Source organism: Rhopilema esculentum, chromosome 9, assembly GCF_057945365.1.
Source record: "Rhopilema esculentum isolate cy_ngs chromosome 9, ASM5794536v1, whole genome shotgun sequence".
Taxonomy (NCBI): Eukaryota; Metazoa; Cnidaria; class Scyphozoa; order Rhizostomeae; family Rhizostomatidae; genus Rhopilema; species Rhopilema esculentum.
In genome coordinates, this window is record NC_142823.1 from 11,472,340 (window position 1) to 11,490,823 (window position 18,484).

The 18,484-nt window shown below is 36.3% G+C and overlaps 1 protein-coding gene across 1 annotated transcript; it reads right to left on the reverse strand.

Annotated features, from left to right (window-relative positions):
• Window positions 1-893: 893 nt before the first annotated feature.
• Window positions 894-17,215, reverse strand: LOC148959665 (uncharacterized). Its single transcript, XM_089110266.1, has 2 exons — window positions 12,644-17,215; window positions 894-12,171 (listed from the first exon to the last, which is right to left on the reverse strand). Exons 1-2 carry the CDS (start codon window positions 12,969-12,971, stop codon window positions 12,122-12,124), a joined length of 378 nt encoding a protein of 125 aa, XP_088966392.1. The 5' UTR covers window positions 12,972-17,215; the 3' UTR covers window positions 894-12,121.
• Between the last annotated feature and the right edge of the window lie 1,269 nt (window positions 17,216-18,484).

Sequence of the window (18,484 nt, forward strand, 5' to 3'; positions counted from 1 at the left end):
TGTGTGGAGAAAGAGAAGCGAAGGACCTGTTCAAGATTGCACCGCAAAAGGTCAGGCTTGTGGTACAGGAGGTAAATATCTCAAGGTGATTGTTACCATAAGTTATGGAAGAGGGGTTACATGTGTCAAACACTACGAGAGAATGAATGGGGAGTTATTTGCTGGGTTTATAGTTGAGAACTTTGAAAACATCATGAAAGCAGGAGAAACGTTGTCACGAATGTGGGTCCAAGATGACGACCCATCTCAAAACAGTGCCAAGGCAAAAAAAGCCATGATGCAAGTTAATGCAGAGCTATTTTCCATTCCAGCAAGAAGCCCGGACATGAATCCTATCGAGAATATATTCTCAATCACAAAGAAAATATTTAATGATGGGGCCATAGAGAAAAATATTTGCTGTGAAACAATAGAGGAGTATCATGAGAGAATAATAAATGTAGTACATGGAATTCCAGTTGATAGAATTGACAAAATTATTTATTTGATGAATCACAGAATACAGATGATTGTCAAATCTAAAGGCGAGCAAACAAAGTATTGACTTATCATAGGTAGTAAAAAGGAAACAAATCTTTATCGTGATGTTATAATAACATAAGTAAAATTTATTTATAACTTATTTTGTTTGAGTGTGCTATTCTCATGAAGGTTCATACAATAGAAACAATGTCTCTCAATCATTCAAGATCTTTACAAAGTTACAATGTGAAAGTTTCAAAGAAAATTCAAGTTCTAATAAGGGTTTTTTCATATGGGAATAAACATAACAGCAAAGAGCAATCAATATTTGATTGTAAATTGATTAGTATTAATTAAATTAACAATCATAATCATAATCATATTGATAATTAAGATGATAATTACAGTAATAATAACAATTATCATTGCTTTCATTATTATTATCACAATTATGATAATAATAATTATTACTTTAATTATCATCATCATTAAAGTTATCATTATTACTCATTTTTAATGGATATTATTATTTTATATAAGCTACTAAAGTAGGAAAAAGTTCACAACAATTGATTGGATTCTATTTAAAATTTTCTTTTTTCAGTCACTTACAAGTATAACCAGACGAGCAAAACAAACTGAAAAGTTTGCCACATCGTTTTGTTGTTGCTCAGGCATTTGGTGGGAAAATTGAAATACCTTCCATCTGGCAGCCATCATCTCCTTCTCTCATTCGTCTGTCATATTGTATCTCCCCGAGAATTTTATTTGCTCCTTGCCAGTAGCAAAAGCCGGAGTGTCCTTGTCGAAAAGGATATCTTGGGCATATGTAGACTTTGGAGCAGCCAAGTGCACAGTTAGTCCCTCCAAAAAACATAGAAAGCCATTCCAGGCCATTTTTCGGTGCTATACAGAAATTCATTCAGCAATATAACTTGGGCTTTCTCAGCTCCCAACCAAGCAAAGCTAGTATTAGCAGGGTTTGTGAACGTTTCGAAGAGGTCATTCAGAGGATTCAATAAATCTGTTTTCCCACAGTTTGCAAGGCCAGTGATCATTATGTTTCTAAACCTTCCTCTCCCCTTCTCCAAAAGATTACGCATTGAATCGGCAAAAACATATTTATTTACTTTATTGTTGTGCAACACGTCCACAGCACATTTCAAACCAGAGCCCATTACAACTGCTCTTGCATTCTTTTGCCGCCTCTTCTTTAACTATTTTCATTTGCGACATTTTTGCCTTTGCTATCGATGCTGATGCACCATGCATTTTCCAAGTCGTAGCTATGAGCTTGTTCAAGGCGTTAGCAGATTTGCCCAGTACAAAATTGGCAAGTTCAAGCCTGCTCTCTTCTCTTTGGGTGTTTGCAAGAGCCAATAGTTCATTGCAGGCCCCATCTCCAGGGAATGGGAGTTTTTTCTTACTTGAATCCATGGATACAGGTTTCAATTCCGTCTATGTGGACTCAGATTTTTGAGTACAGGTGCAGGTCCTTCATTTCCTTCTGTTGCTCCATACCTCAAATTTCTTACAAGGGTGATGAACCCACTGGGACAGATAGATATACCATCCTCCCTTGCATCATATGTTGAGGGATACACCAAAAAGGAAAAAAAGAAGGATTTGGAGGTATATCGCAAACAACCTTCTTTTACCAAAAAATGGCGTTGTATGTTGCAAGATCTGGTTCCCAGATCGCGGAAAACCTTATTACGGCAGATAAAACTTCCAACTAAATAATTTAAACCGACACAGCCCCTCACGAAGAGGCAAATTTCATCGACAACCACAGCATCAGCAACAACAAGAAAACATCAAGAACTAATAAATGGGGTAAAATCCCGCACTAAATTTTTTCATAAAAATTGGTGTCAAATTAATACGAACAAATTTGTTCCGAATCTCATTAAAGTCATTAAGCTCAAGTTTTTATGCCGTTGACTGAATTTGCTCCTTGACCAATAAATTTCTCTCCCGTAGAGATGTCTCTTATAGACATCGAAGTTCAATCTTTTTGCTTAAAATATGCAAAATGGACCTTACAAGTTGTGCATCAATTTTGATGATAACCCTGATTTCTTGTTCGGTGTGTAGAGTCATACTCTTTGTTCAACATTATACTCAATTTCTTTAGTATTCCTTTCGTAATATTCCTTTTGACATTGTTGAGCTAGTTTGATGCTGTCGTGGGCTAATTTGTGTGCTTTCAAAAATCTATCCGCTAAGAATGCTCTATAATCATCCGTGTTCTGGTATGACTCTTGAGCTTTAAGTAATGAAACATCAATTGATAGTCACGGATCTTTACCATTCATTAAGTGGAAAGGAGTTTCTTTAGTAGAAGTGTAAAACATTTTGCTTGGTTCCAAAAGAATTCATAAAGTATATGCCAGCAGAAGGTGTTCTTGATGGCATAGGTGCTGTGGCGGTATCAAATGAATTTGTTTACATCCAGACTAGCATTTTCGCAAGCTGGAAAAGGTCATAACAAGCAACTGGAGGTTAAACTTCTTTGTGAGCAGCTGTGGTTTAGCTATGGAAGTAGTGAAACCATTCCTCCATTTGAGCCTGAAAAGATCAAGCAGGTTTGCAGGACTGCAGATGCAACAAAGCTGTTTCATGCCGTCACAACAGCAATGTCACAATAACACCAGACGCCTTTCAAGAAAGACCAAAGCTTTGGCCATAATATACATGTTGGTATATGGACAGTCCCAAAAAGCCAATTGGTTTCAAAAGATTATTTTCCCAAAAATATGACAGGGAAGGGGATCAATGAATCTGGCCTTGTAATCTTAAACAAAAGTGGTATATCTGTTTCCAAATCGACCAAAAGAAAAGACTTGATTACAACAGCAGATTCCCATGAGTCAACTGTCATCAAATTCATTGATGAAGCCATCGAAAAGAAATGTCTCCTGACACTGATGATAGATGATTACCAGGGCTCTCACTTTGCTTCATAGAAAGATCCTGAGAATTTGACCAAAATATCCTTAGATGCATAAATTTCCTTAATCTGCATAATTTTGGTTCAGTACCAAGTTCAGTACTGTTCCTGATGAGAGTCCTGACATTTCATCTGAAAAGCAACTTGGCATCTGCATAATGTACATGGATGAAGTGGAATTTATGCCAGTCACACGTTTTTTTGACATGATTTCAGTTGAAGATGGCGGTGCTATGGGACTGCACAAAATCCTGAGCTGTGGTCAAACCAGATGGTTTTCATGCAGTGACATTGAGAATGCTTCGAAAGTGAGAAGCTCATGCCTTGCCTTCCTGGTTGAGTTAGGCAAGTAAATCAGAAAGCGCTTTCAAATCAACCAGCCAGTGTTCAGGTGTTTGGAATTTTTACAGCCATCAAATGCTGTACGATGTAAGTCTCCATCGCTTCAAGATGCAAACTTGGGATGGTGGCAGCAAACTTTGGAAGAGGGCACCTACATTCTACCAAATCAAATAGCAACAGCATTTTGGAAGAACTGGCTTGAAGCTAAGATGCTCAACGGCGGATATAAGTATCCAAACTTAGGTAGCAAATGGTAGCAAGGCATTTTCATTACCTTTTTCAAATGCATCTGTTGAGCATTTGTTCAGTTCTTTGAAGCTCCTAAAGACATCTTTAAGAAGCGGTTTGAAGTGCCACACATTAGTTGGTTCAATGCACACCAATCAAAGCATGAAGGCAATGGGAATTTATGCACACCAAACCAAGCTGGATGGTATGCTATTAAAACTGTTGCAGAAAGTAAGAAGCAGTGCGACAGAAGTATTGGCTAAGAAAACTTCGGAATATTGGTCTAAGTGGGATGTTCGGCTTGCGTATTTTGGGGAGGCCATACATTTGTAGTCGTTGAGAGCCTGTGGGTCTTATCCTATCATAAATTTCTGTAGCCAAAACTTTTGAGTTGACCAGTTCCAACAAACGTTTTTGGAGTTTCCACTCTAGTTTGGCCGTTTTGTCCAGTGTTTCAATATCACCCAATTTTGCAAATTTTTGTTGTTGTGGAGAAATTCTTCCATTTTTTCAATGTAGTCCTTTTTGTTCAAAATTACCACTCCAGACCCTTTATCAGGTTTTTTAATAAAGATGTCATTGTTAGCCATAGAAAATCAGAGTGGGCAATGGGAGAGCCCCTGTATATACATGACAAATCGCTTAGTCATGCTCCTGTTTTATTAAATTCCAAAGTGTTCTAAATCTCATGTTTGGCAAGTTGAGCATGTAAAATACACACGCACATTTCATGCATGATCGTGTGTTCCTTCTGAAGTTTATTCAGCAAGTCAACATTGCTCTGTATTCTCTTATGGGTCCTGGGGGTCCAGACCTCTGCTCTTTTTCTCAACAGAAGAATAGTGCCTCTTTTGAGAAAATTGCCAATGTTTAGAAATGATTTGATTTAATTTTTTTGTTATCCAGCTAAGAGAAATGACACATTCCGGATATGTATTTCAACATAATAGCTCCTCCTGATAAATTTTCAACATGGGATTCATTCAATTCAAATTTCAAGTTATTATTTTGTTTCCGTTATACAATGTGAGTTGATCACAATTGCTTTTTCCGTTTCTTATCAAATTATTTGCGACCAAGTTGTACGTGACAGAATAAAGAGGTTCTGTCTTGGCCTATGCTTGATTTGTATGATACAAAATTCTGTTCGAGCTGGTACTGCTGTCACATTTGTCAACGTTTAGAGTGAATTTATTGAAAGCCATGCCTAGAAACGTAGCAGTTTTGAAGTGGAAAAAAGAGGGCACTCAAGCCTGCTGCAGAAGGTATGTGACAGAGCAAACTTTCTTTCTTCAAAGCACTCCGCAAAGATTCAGAAGCGTCAAGAAATGCAACATTCGTTTCTGTGGTAGAATCTTTCGGCAAAAGTAGTGGTGTAGGCCAAGATACACAAAGGAAAGGAATAAATGAAAATGGAAAGACCTGCATTGAAAAGACCAGCTAGGACGATGGCAAAAGCATCAGCAACAGCGAAGACAGCCAATTGACTGAAGTCAGGGAATATGCTGTTGCAGTTTTAAACATCAACAAGAAATAAAGCGGGCTTATGATTTTGCAGATGTTGTAAAAGACTATTGGCTAACCTAACGGATGAAGACAAGTACAAACTATCTGAAATATCATTTTAAGCCAAGTGCTTCTGAAAAACTCTCTTCATTGAAGATAAGTAAGAATGGGAAGAAGAAAACGCTATTTACAGTCCAGACTTGAACGGAGGATTGTGTAAACTGTGTGTCTTGTTTGACAAAACTTATAATAAAGCCCAAATAGGAGCAGAAATCAGAACTGATCAAAGCCCATGCAGAGACCCACAAAGTTGCAGTTGCCCAAGGTTCCAATTTCATGAGGACATTCCTGCATCCAGAAAACAGTGCTGAGGCTGACAAAACTTCAGAGCAGTACTATCAGCAAAACAAAAACGTACTTGGAACAATAGTTGATGCCATCCTGCTTTGTGCCAAACAGAGGCTCTCACTGAGAGGGCACAGGGATACGAAAGTAAATGACATGGGCGACAGTTCAGAAAACAGAAGAAACTTATTTGCGATAACGGAGCTGATTGCAAAAGATGACCATATTGTAAGAGAACATTTGAAAAACAGTCAACGAAATGCAAAGATGTTATCAAGGAAGACCCAAAATTACATTATTGCCAATGCAGCTTTAGTTATAAAGAACCAGATAAAGGATATGATATCAGATAAATATATGATTATTTTCACACATATACTACTCTCAAGATATCTTTTATGCTGGGATGAACTCTTGCATCAAAATTTCAAATATGCGTTGAATAAACTTTACCAGTTAGTAGTAGAGAAAAGGAAGCTATAAAAAGAAAGCCCACTACTAAAATAAACAAAAAAATTAATATGAGAGATAAAGAAGCTGTACCAAAAAGCAGCATTGTAACACAATATTTAAAACAATGCTGGAAAATGAGTCTCTTGCAACGATTATAGAGGAGGCATACCAGAGAGAGTTTTCATTATGTCTTGCCATTATTTAATTGCAAGAAACCATAATGACAGTTCCTAATGAATATGCTTCCAAAATTCCTCTCGTTGGCGATGGTGAGGAAGATTTCAAGAAGAATGCATCCCTAGCAAATCTCAGAAAAATTCTAATGCAAAAAACATGCAAAAAACCTGGAAGAAACAATATCACCAAAATGCTATAGCAGCTGAACGAAAAAGAGAGCAATGTTGAGGTACCAATGAAAAAATCAAAAGCTAAAAAGAGAGAAGTTACTTTGGATGATCTTTACGTACATTCAATAAAATATTTGAAAAAAAGGAGACAAATTTTATGTCAAAAACCCTTTATTGATAGCATTAAATTGCATACATGGACTGGTTAATGTGAGAGCTGCTTGTTTAGCGAGATGAATCCTTTGAGTCCGATAAAGATAAGATTGAGTTAGCTCAAAACAGATTATGAGTATAACAGATACTTTTATTCAACTCTCTAAGATTCATCAGGGTAAAAAAAACTCTATGTAAAAAACACTTGCTGCAATGGTACTATAGTAACTGTCTTAGCAGGTTTATCACTAGAGTTGATTAAACTGATTGTGCCAGAGGCATAACAGACTGAAGTTACTCTTGGTACAAAAACCAAAGACCCCCAACCTTAAGGGCCCCCAGCAAAATTTGTCTGTGTTATTTTATTTTGAGGCTGGTGCTCTGGACATGATAAACGAGTTAAAGGGGCCCAAAGCCTGCAGCTATATCAATCCAAATAAATGGAAGTTCTGAAAAGCATAGCATTTGACTCTTTGTCTATACTATCTTACTGCCCCTGTTACAACACTGGACTGTTTCAAATAAAGTTTTTGATCTTTCTCTGGGCATTATGGCATGTCTCTGGGCAAACATTTAAAGGAAAGTGGCACAACATTTAAAGGAAATTATAAAAGGTACAGCACTACTCCAGAAGATTTGTTATTCCTTTATGATCACAGCCATTTTTGAGTTATTTTATAGGTTCCTAAGAAGTATATCCTACAAGGTATTTGTACGAATGGTTTATAGCCGTTTAGGAAAGAAAAGAATTCCTCTACCCTCATGTGTTTATGCTCCAATTCGAAGACAGTTCCCATTAGAATATGGAGAGACATTGTGGTTATAAAAATGATGAACAAGATCTGACATAAAGTTACAAGTACATTTAAGAAAACTATTTAAATGGACAGTGATGTTGTTTCATTGGAACACTGCACTTCTTGCACATTGGCTTCTGCCTTTGTTCAACTTTGCCTGTTTCTTGGCCAGTACCTAGTAAAATAACTTTACATGTAATTATTTTTGATGATTGTTTTTAAAAACCAGATGGTGTTGTCTTCCTCATTTTTCAAAATCAGCACTTGCTCTTGGGACTTAACTGAGCAGCTGGCCTTTTTGGTTTTATATCAACTTCAACCAGCAATATAAAGGCAAAAATAACTGTTTAGAGGTAGATTTGCAAGCCTTCTTACATTTTCAAAGATAGAAACATAACAAATTGTTGAAAAGTGAGGGGGTCTAGGTAAGGCTAGTAAGATTTCTTTCTCGCATGACATAAAATAAATTTTTAAAAACATTTGTATGTTGTTAAATCACAAATAACAATCACTCAAATTTCATCAACTGATAAACAAACCAAAGCCACCAAATGTGCAAACAATAAAATACACACCTTGTGAGCTTGGAGGTACATTAGGCACTTTCATCAATTTTCGTGCATAATGTTGGGTCACTGCCTGATCCTTTGGCTGTTTTTCCAACATTACATTCATTGGTGGTGGATAGAGTCCCTTTAATTGTTTTCTAGCATTTGCCAACTCTTTTTCACTTGCATTCATAAATACTTGAAACAATTCATCTATGTAGCCTAGAATATAAATAAAAAATACAAAACAGGTCTTTAAACTTTCCTCAACTTAAAACCTACTGCAGTTGAAAAAATGGAAGCATCAAAGAAGGAGAGAAAGTGTTCTTTCTCTCTGATGAAGCCCTGTATTGGTGTTTTATTTCATATTTTCTCAACATTATTCTGTGCTACTCATTCTTTTAGTATTTCATCTCCTTTTGTAGCAATAGACCCGTTCACGGTCTTGCATTGCATCTTGGGTAATTAGGGCAAGGAAATCAGGGCCAGGAAATCAGGGCCTAGGTTTTTAACGTTTGGCTGGACTTAGAGTGTGTTTATGTTCAAGGATACAGGTTTTCAAAGTGTCTTCGCTTAAGTCATTAAGGCTGTTGCGATGCTAAATTACCGTTGTTGTGTTGAAGCCTGTGATAATGATTCAAGATATCCAGACAAGATAGTTAAGCGAAGCATTGTACAAGAGCTGAAGTTTTACTACTTTCCGAAAGATCCCTAGAAGAGAAAGTTGTTGGTGAAGGAATTGGAAAAAAGACTAATTTATTTTCAAGTCTCAAACAACAAGGTAGTTTGTTCCAACCATGTTGAATATGGAAAGCCTTCATTATCATTTCCGATCCTAACACTGTACATGTCTGTGCACAGTGCTTGAAAGCCTTCTCTAAGAAAGCGGTTAAGAAGACAGAACAGAATGGCTGATGTTCTTCAGCCATCACCTTCTGAAGACATAGATTCAAATACCATTGCAAATGTAAAGTGCTCAGATCCAATGATTTCAGCCATGATTTTTACTGATTTGACTAGAGATCACGATGTTACTTTTTTCACAGGCCTTTCAATTTCATCAACTTTCAAGCTGGTTTTTGAATTCCTTTCAAAAAAGGCTAGAACAATGCACTATTGGAAGGGGAAGAAAAATACTTCTCAAAATGCACTAGCACCACGAGACATGAAAAATGCTGTTAGTCCTTTAAAAGACCTCTATATGTTCACTTTCAAAAAAAAATTATAGGGTGGGGCGTTTATTAAAGCGAGGGCTTCTATGAAGATGGAGGCATATTTGAAGTCTTTAGGTAATGTGTATCAAATAATATAATAAATGATAAATATATTTTGTGTTAAGTAAATACTAGCTATCTTTAGTTTGACAATGAAAAATAGGTTTTTTACAAATTGTTTCTATGTACGTAACAAGCAAACAAATTCCGTGCATACATCACTTTGTTCTTTAATGTTGCAGCAGCCCCAATGGTGAATGCTGTTTTCTTCTTTAGAATCAAGCTCTTTTTCAATTAGACGTGGCTCTTCAAAAATTGGACAAGCAAAAATTTCAATGCCTCCAAGCAAGTACCTTCGAATATATGTTTTAAAAAACATCATAAGACTTGGGCATATTTTTTGCCAGTCACAATCATCAAATTGTATTTTCTCTACAAAAATACTTTTCTTTGTGTATACAATGAAGTATGTCTGCCTTAGTCCATTTACTGCCATTTGCCCTGTGAACTGAAAAATGTTATCTGGTGTTGCACCAATATATGGTTTGTACACATATAAACCACAGGGAATAAATTTGGCATCTTCATGGTGCTTTCCTTCTTGTTGCATGAAAGCCTTTGCAGCATTTTGCTTGCCCAATTCAAGAGATGGGACGTTCAATAAAATTTTGGCTCCACTATGGCCAAAATAAGTAGGGTTACTCTGCAAGCCTTGCTCTTCCTTGATAAGGCCTGTATCTTTGAATGTACATCATGGAATTTTGATGCAGTGATCCGCCCTTTTCTTTGCTTGTGCCAATCTCTAGAACTTGATTGACTCTTTGTCACTTTCTCAAGCTCTCTCAGCTGATCATCATTGAAAGAAAGCTTTGCTAAAAATGTCTCCAACATTTTATCTGCATCTTTTTTTGAATTTTTTACTATATTTGAGACAATCTCCAACAATGATGGGGGCACATCTTTCTCAGGTGCATGTGCAAATGTGTGGTTTACAACAGCTGTTGGTAAAACTTGTTTAATATTTGCAAAAAAGGCAGCTATATCTTCCGCGATCACCTCCTGAGCACCTTGATGCCGTGGATCAAACCCCTGCTTTTCTTTGCACATGAGAAACTTCTTTTGCTTTTCAGATTTTCCCCTTTTGTGCATAACTAAGTGCATGTCCTTTACTTTCAAGGGGGTGACCTTTTTTGCAGCAGTATTCCATTGGCAGGCTTCATCAGTACAAGCAGGGTCAGTGATTCCTTTTTCATTGGCATATTCGATTTTGTACAATGCAGCTGTAACATGGTTACAACACTGACTATGGCCAGCAGTACACATACAAAATGCTGTGATTATGCTCCCATCCAAATTAAACAAGATCCACAGCCTGTGCTTGGTTTTTGTTCATCCTCTGTGATGGTGTAATGGATGACACAGAAATTTCTCTGTTGCTGAACTTTCTATGCAGATAGGCTTGGATAATATCCTTATGCATTCATAGTGCATTCATTCAGTTATATTGTTGGCCTATTTTGTTTGCATTATTCAAGCACATTTATTTGCACTATTGTGCAGTCTCGTCTCCTTACCTTCGATTCTTTCGAACATAAACTTGTATTGAAAATATCACGATTAGGCAATGAAGTAAAAGTCTAGATTGCATACCACAAACTATTTATAACTCATGTAATGAATACCCTATGTAAAAAAATTTCAAAACTTTTGAAAGCCCTTTTGCATTATGGTATCAAGAGACATTAAGGTACAGCTTTCCATCAGTGAATATTTTAAAGAATTCAACAACAACAATTTCGACCAGTATATTTTTACTGACTTTAAATTATATGTTTTGATTTGAATTACTTTTGATGAAATTTTTAGTGGTAATTTTATGTAATGAATGAGTTCAAAGAGTGTATTTGCCTTGGGTTCTTCAGCAAAGTATCGTTTGCATCATAGTAATGCCCTGACAGTGCCAACCGAACCAAAAAGAAAATTAGATAAAATGTCAATAGCTAGCCCTTTTAATCTTCATATTACCCCCTGTTTTCACCAAGCCCCACCAAGCCACACCTGCCCCACCCTTTTTTTAATAGAGAATACACAGTTGAAAAAGTCACGCTACGCCACTGGTAATTTAAAACATAAATTTCATTCCAAAACAGTTTATTAACCATAGATTCCATTCGGAATAATCTAAAATTATACTTAAATAGTTAATTTTAAACTAGATAATGAAATAAATTGGCAGGGGACAAAAACTAACATTCTGGTACTTCCATGACTAAAACAGCTAACTATCATAAGCTTGAAAATTGTACAAATATCACTGAAGGATCCGCCAGCAAACAGAGTTGTCATTGACAACAGCAGATTACCAACAGGGATCTTTGTTTTTTCAAATTAACCATAGATTCCATTCGGAATAATCTAAAATTATACTTAAATAGTTAATTTTAAACTAGATAATGAAATAAATTGGCAGGGGACAAAAACTAACATTCTGGTACTTCCATGACTAAAACAGCTAACTATCATAAGCTTGAAAATTGTACAAATATCACTGAAGGATCCGCCAGCAAACAGAGTTGTCATTGACAACAGCAGATTACCAACAGGGATCTTTGTTTTTTCAAAATATGGATGGCTACAACAGTTAAACCTGTAGCCGCATTCTGGATTGCAGCAAATTTCCTTCACAATAACCATGCCATGTTCTAACATATGGGTTGTCAGCTTTTGCAAACAAAACAAATGTTGAAGAGGAGCAGAAGCTTTGATAACAACACTATGTGCTTTGGCTCTTTTCGCAAATCATCACCAACAGATGGTGTTTGGCTGAAAGAGATATAAATTCAATCAAAAGGAGAATCATAAATAAACCAATTAAAACTAATGGGTGAAGAAAATTGTTAACAAAAAAAAGAAAAGTGAAATGCCACACACTGTTATTTCTTCAGTAATGTCACTGTGTTGATACATTTCCTATGTGTTGTTAGGAATGTTGAATGAGGAGGAAACAGGGGGTATTGCTGGAAAAAACTTAATACAATTTATGACACATTAAGGAAACATTATAGAGGAGTAAAATGTGCAAATATTTCTATTTAAAAAAACTCTTGTAGAAATTACTTTTTTTCATCTTCATCTGAACTGGCATATTCTGAATCTGACTTGTCATCATCTTCTGGATGTTAATTGTCATCATCATGTTAATGAAAAATGAATCCAGAATAAATCTATTTTGTGTGCTTATGGCTTCAAAAAGATTCAAGGGTGAGGAGGGCTTAAACTGAAAGTTAACACTCACCATTCCTCCCATACTTTTCCGCAATTTCCTCCCAAGCTTTCTGTTTCATCTGGGTATCTTTGAAACCCCTGCAGCTAGTGTCCCATATGCATTTGTACGACCGTACATATTCAACAAACATTTCATCAAAACTTCTGTCAGCGTCTTCACTGCCCTCAGTAACATTAGCTAAGTAAACAGCTGAATTTTCATCATCGACCAATGCTGAGGCCTCTGTTTCGGCAGAAGCTGCCCCTGTTTGCCAGTTAACTTGTACCCTGCTTTGATTTTGCATGTTGGTAAAGAATGCCATTAGCTCTTCGTTAGAATAAGGAGCGTTGGAAGCCATACTAGAAAATTCTTTTGTTTACAAATAAGATCATACGGCCGTAGCACCATAAAGTTGGCCTGCCTATTCATAGATTTTTGTTGATTTTTCCACTTCCTGATTTCCTAGTAACTTGATCACATGCTAAAATATACTTAATCTCATTGGTTCAAATACCTTTCGACCGCTATCGATAGTGTTTGATCAACAGAAAAGTTCAACTGGTTTGAACTTTTCAATCGATCGACAGCGTCGAGGGGTAGTCTGCGGCATGCTATCTGTGCATGTGTGAAATCGATCGATATCGATTGAAATCGATTGATTAGACCAATTTTGTTTAAGTGGAAACTGGCCTTGAAAGTGATTCATCAGAGCTAAGGTGTATGATTTGTCAAGATGCCAATAATGCAAACCCTGGGAAGACAACCAATGAAGGCATTTTCTCATATGAAAATGATCTGGAGAAAGACTTTGGAAGTGAAGAATTTCTTCCAAGATAATTCATAAATTTAAAGAAAAGCAACACCTAACAGATTCTATTACCCACAAGAAAAACCTGCTAGCAGAAGAGCAAAGGAAAGCAGAAGGGACCTTGCTTGAATAGAAGAATGAGTAGGCTGGTATGAATTTGGGGAGGCTGTGCATGAAAAAGTTTTTGAAAGGTCGCCTTTACACTGACTATGAAGATGACATCCTGGTTGAAAAGATGAATGGGTCAGTTTTTGGGGGAACTGAATCATTCACGAAAGTTTGCAGCAGCATTTAGGCCTTTGTTATCAGGGCTGTGGCTCAGAGAGTTACCACATTCATTGGCACAAGACTTGTCCAGACCATAAAAATCTCCCAGCTGTAAACATCACTGCAAACAAAGCAACTTACAGGCATCAGACTAGGCAGTTCCTATCTTGCGTCACAGTGGAGGTACCTGGTGCAGGCGAATTGGTTCAAGTGATTAGTTTTGGCCAGCCTCAAATAGCCAAAAATTTAAAATAAATACTTGACAAACTCAATCTCCAATCAATTCAGATAGAGAGAGGATCATTTGATGGTCAGTATTTTCATCTTAATTTCAAAGAAGAACTGGAATCAGCAGCTCTTTATGATATACCGCCCAAGAATGTTCTCTGGGCTTGGGATGCCTTGCACAAAAGCGGTCTCGTAGATACCCACCTTTGTAAAGAGGAGAGGTTCAAATGGCTTGTGAACGATACTGATGTCTGTTCTCAGCTTTTTTCAATTGGGGCCAGAATCATGAAAGTTGGTTGAAGCATCCATGCTTTGGAAACTACATCTGAAAGATCTTGTGAAATGTTCAGAAACAAGATTCGCAAAGTGTCGAACACTTTTGTGAAGAAAAGTAAAAATAAACCTGCTGTCATCATTTAGACTTTAGATATTTCATCAGCATGCCCTTCATCTGCCAAAATGACCCCAACACTTGCCTCTATTGCCTCGAGTTTTTTATATTCTTTGTTTGATTGATGATTTTTCTAGTGAGGACTTTGCCGCCTCCCCAAATAACTTTCAGAATCATCTTGCTTTTAGTGTGGTAAGGTAATATGCTACGAGGTCTGAAAAAATATACAGAAAAAAAATATACACAAAACTGTTAATGCCTCTGGATCACTTGTTCGCACAAAACTAAACTTATCTGAGATGACAACATTGTTCCAGCCAGAGACAGATTCTTCTGCCATGAGTCTTGCCCAGTTTTACCTGTAAGACCTATTTTTAAAAAAATGAGATATTCTTTTGCAGTACAAGCATAGAAGTCGCAATATTCATTTTTGCAGTACCTGACCTGAGTTTGGATGTAACAAATAGTAGGTAAAAGTTTATTGCTTGTTACCAACTGCACACAGAGATGTTTTCTATAGTGTAGTTGCAAACAGATTTAGTAATGGCGATTTTGTGATTTAGTAATGACGATTTTTAAATAAATATATGGGCCTTACCTCAAATGTTGTGGTATTCATTCTCATGAAGCGCTGATAATCTCCTCTGTCAGCCAACCTGAGTTTGCTAACAAGCCCAGTATATAAGCTAGTGTCTTCTCTTTTCTGAAGCCATTCTTTACAGCAAATCTTGCGTATTTTCTACCTTTTCAATCTTAAAGCGCAGACAATTAACATCACACAAGCTCCATCAGTCTCCATGTCATCCAAACTTTGCTTCAGGAAAACATTCCCAAGAAAAATAGTAGCTACAGCTATGGAAAAATTTATATCATGCCCATTTTGCACTGGTCGCATGCCAATAGCAAAAAGCCCCCTCACTCTAACGTGCGAGATTACCATCTTGACTTTCTTTAAACGCAACAGCTGATGTCTTAAACAACTTCTTGGAGAAAGATGTGGTCCAAGCACATAAAGACAATTCTTTGGCACTTGAACATAAATATCTGAAGCTAGAAAAATCGACATCAAACATGTAAAAATAACCAAATTATCCAAATTTCTTATCATCTGAGCTGAATTGCTCCATTTATTTTACACTATTAGTGTTACATAACACATAATGCATTTAGCTATAAAATTACGATTCATGTAACTTTTAATATTTAAGCTTTTTTACTGAAGTAAAAAAAACCGTTCCCTTCTTTCTGAGTAACATGACTTCTCCTAAACAAATGCTTGGCTATTTAAGGGGATATAGTTACCAAAATCATATTTAAAAAAAGAACAATAACTTGATTACAGTAAGGAAGGAAGAGCCAGTGCATATAGCAATGAGAATAAACAATGAAACATAATTTCCTATATGCCAAAAACAACCAGATAAAATCGACATGGGTGGTTACACACAAAACTTTGAGACTCAGATGAATATCTATGTAAAGACAATTGATTTCTCTAACCATCAAATAATTACAAGTTAAACCAGATTGGATATAACGAAATTATAAACTACAGACAATCATTTGACGATGAAATCAAAACAAGTACAACCTGCAGTAACAAACCGTATTCAATTTTTTTGTGACTACTTAGCCTCATTGATTTCGCTCCATTGTCTGTTGGTTTTTAAACAGTATTTTGCTTTTGCACATTATTTGAATTTTGTTCGTAAAATTTTGGAAACCTTTTCCTTTGTATGTGTTGAGAACCCTGGTCTATCCAAAAATATGACTGAACTTTATGAAATTTAAATTTCTAGTAAACTTTTACTTTGCTGGAGAATCGTAAGGAAAATCCTTCTTCTTAATCAAGTAGTTACGCTTCCTGTAATTTACACATCCCCAGGAAACCTTTTTTATAGGAAGTTATTGAATATCAAACCATTTACAATTCGAAAGAGTCTTCTTGCATCGAGCTAATGTCACATTCTCCAATTAGGGGACAAAAGTATTGAAACGATGGCCTAAATTCATGACAACTAACTTCGACTTTGGGTGACCCCGTAAATATTTTGAGCGTTTTTGGCACGAAAATTAAGAATGGCATCAGCATAGGTTAGGAAAACACGAACAAAAATATTTCTAGTAAATGACAAACAAAATATTCCCTCATATTAAGTATTTCAAGATGGTTAAAATTAGAGAATTTACAGAAAGTGAACGAGTGGCCATGAAACATTTGCTTAAAGCGGGACATTCTTTTGCATAAATTGGCAGACAAGTTAACTGCAGTAAGTCTGGGGCATTTAAGATTGTCAAGCACATCGAAAAAACTAGCTCCATTGAAAAACTGCAAAGAAGTGGCCGTCCGAATAAACTTTCAGGGCAGGGAGAAAAAGCCATTTTTTCGGATGGCTTGCAAGTTACGTCTCTGGGAGAGTCATGATCATTATTGCGACAGTATCATGATCCTTCCTTGACCTGCTCAAAGCCCTGATCTTAATATAATTGAGAATGTGTTGCAGTTCATGAAAATAAAAAGGAATAGAGATCTTGCAAGGAACAAACAACAAATGATTGAACAAATCTTTAAAATCTGACAAGAGATACCTCCGAAATATATTTCTCAATTGTACGAGTCAATTTCGAGAAGACTGCTTGCGGTTATAAAGCGGAACGGATATCCGACAAAATATTGAAAAAAACATGCACACTTACCTTTTAAATTGAAAATAATGTTAATTTAGTTAATTTGTAATTGCTCTTTCTATTGGTAAAGCTATAGTTTGAGAATGAAAGCTATCAATCATGATAAAGTCTGTTGATTTTTACAGCTCCTGCACAGCCTGCTGACGCCATAGTATGCCGTGTAGGCCATCGTTTCCATACTTTTGTCCCCTAAGTGTATATTCATCTATAGGTCATGTGGGACTTCTGATAGAAAATGAAAGAAACTGTAACAAAGCTGATATTTACCAACATGAAACATGAACATGGTGACTTTCATACTCAATTTTTCAAGTGGGTACAAAGCCAAACGCTTTTTCTAAAAAAAAATTTAAAAGAAAACTATATGCCATTCAAAACAACTTGTAACCATCTAATGTCATATTATGTTTTATCATTATTATTTCTTGTGAGACTACTGCTAGGAGATGAAACATTTGGGCCCTAGATGCACTGATTTTTGACCAAAAACTCATTATCTTTGTAAAAGTAGAAAATCCAGAATACTTTTTCAAGTTTGAGAAAGATAATCAGTTTTCCGCTTGGAAATTCAAGCACACTGCTGTTCATGTGTGGAGTGGTTGTTTGCTGTTAGGCTAATGTAATGTGGTTTAAAACAATGGACGATTTAACATGGGTATTGTGTGGAACCAGGAAAATGCATTAATTGCTAATCATTTTAAGGATCTCATCCTGCTCTGGGGCAGGATAACAAAATCTTTGAAGCATTAGTGAATTTGGCTCAGTGGCAATTTGGGTGGTCGCACTGGAAAATCAGCATTTGTTTACTAACAAGCTTAGGGAGCAGTTATCAAGTATCAGAGGCAGGGGGCAGAGGGAAATGAGAAAATAGCTCCAAGAATTTTTTGCACCAGTGAAACATGGAAAGATTAATTGGAGCCCCAGTCTGTGGACTCAAAATATTTTGATGCCCCAGCTATGCAAATAGGATTGAATGCAAATGTTAAAATTATTAGACACCTCAATAATGGTTTGATACTCTCCAGGTACCAGCCACCCTACCACTTCTAGTTTTTGTATAGAGGTCTTTAAAGAATTAGAAAAGTTTCCATGGGGATCTCCTGACCAGTTCCACTCTCACAGTCACAAGTGCATCACAGCCTTCTCTTCACCACTCTCACTTAAATCTCCTACAGTACTCTCATTGAGATGATTGTTATTTCCCTTTTGCTTATTTCCATGCATTGATTTATCAGGTAATACTCTAAGTTTTCTTCTTGAAATATGATTCTTTGTCAATTCAATTTTTTCTGGTTTCCAGAGTTTTATATGTGTTGTGAAGGAGCAGCACGAGTTTAATCCTTCACCCGTTCCTAGACCTTGAAGTTGCATTAGTCAGTCGTCCACGTCATGTTGTAATGAACAAGGGTTCATGTTGGATCATGTTAATTTTAAATAGTTTTATTATGTTCCTGTTGATGTTATGAAATTATGAATTAAAAACCCAAAT

Excerpts from the sequence above, each read along its gene's own strand:
- LOC148959665 (XM_089110266.1), bottom strand. The coding sequence starts at position 12,971 with ATGGCTTCCAACGCTCCTTATTCTAACGAAGAGCTAATGGCATTCTTT. Across the intron at positions 12,172-12,643 it reads GGAAAAGTATGGGAGGAATG|CCAAACACCATCTGTTGGTG; the intron begins GTGAGTGTTAAC and ends TATCTCTTTCAG.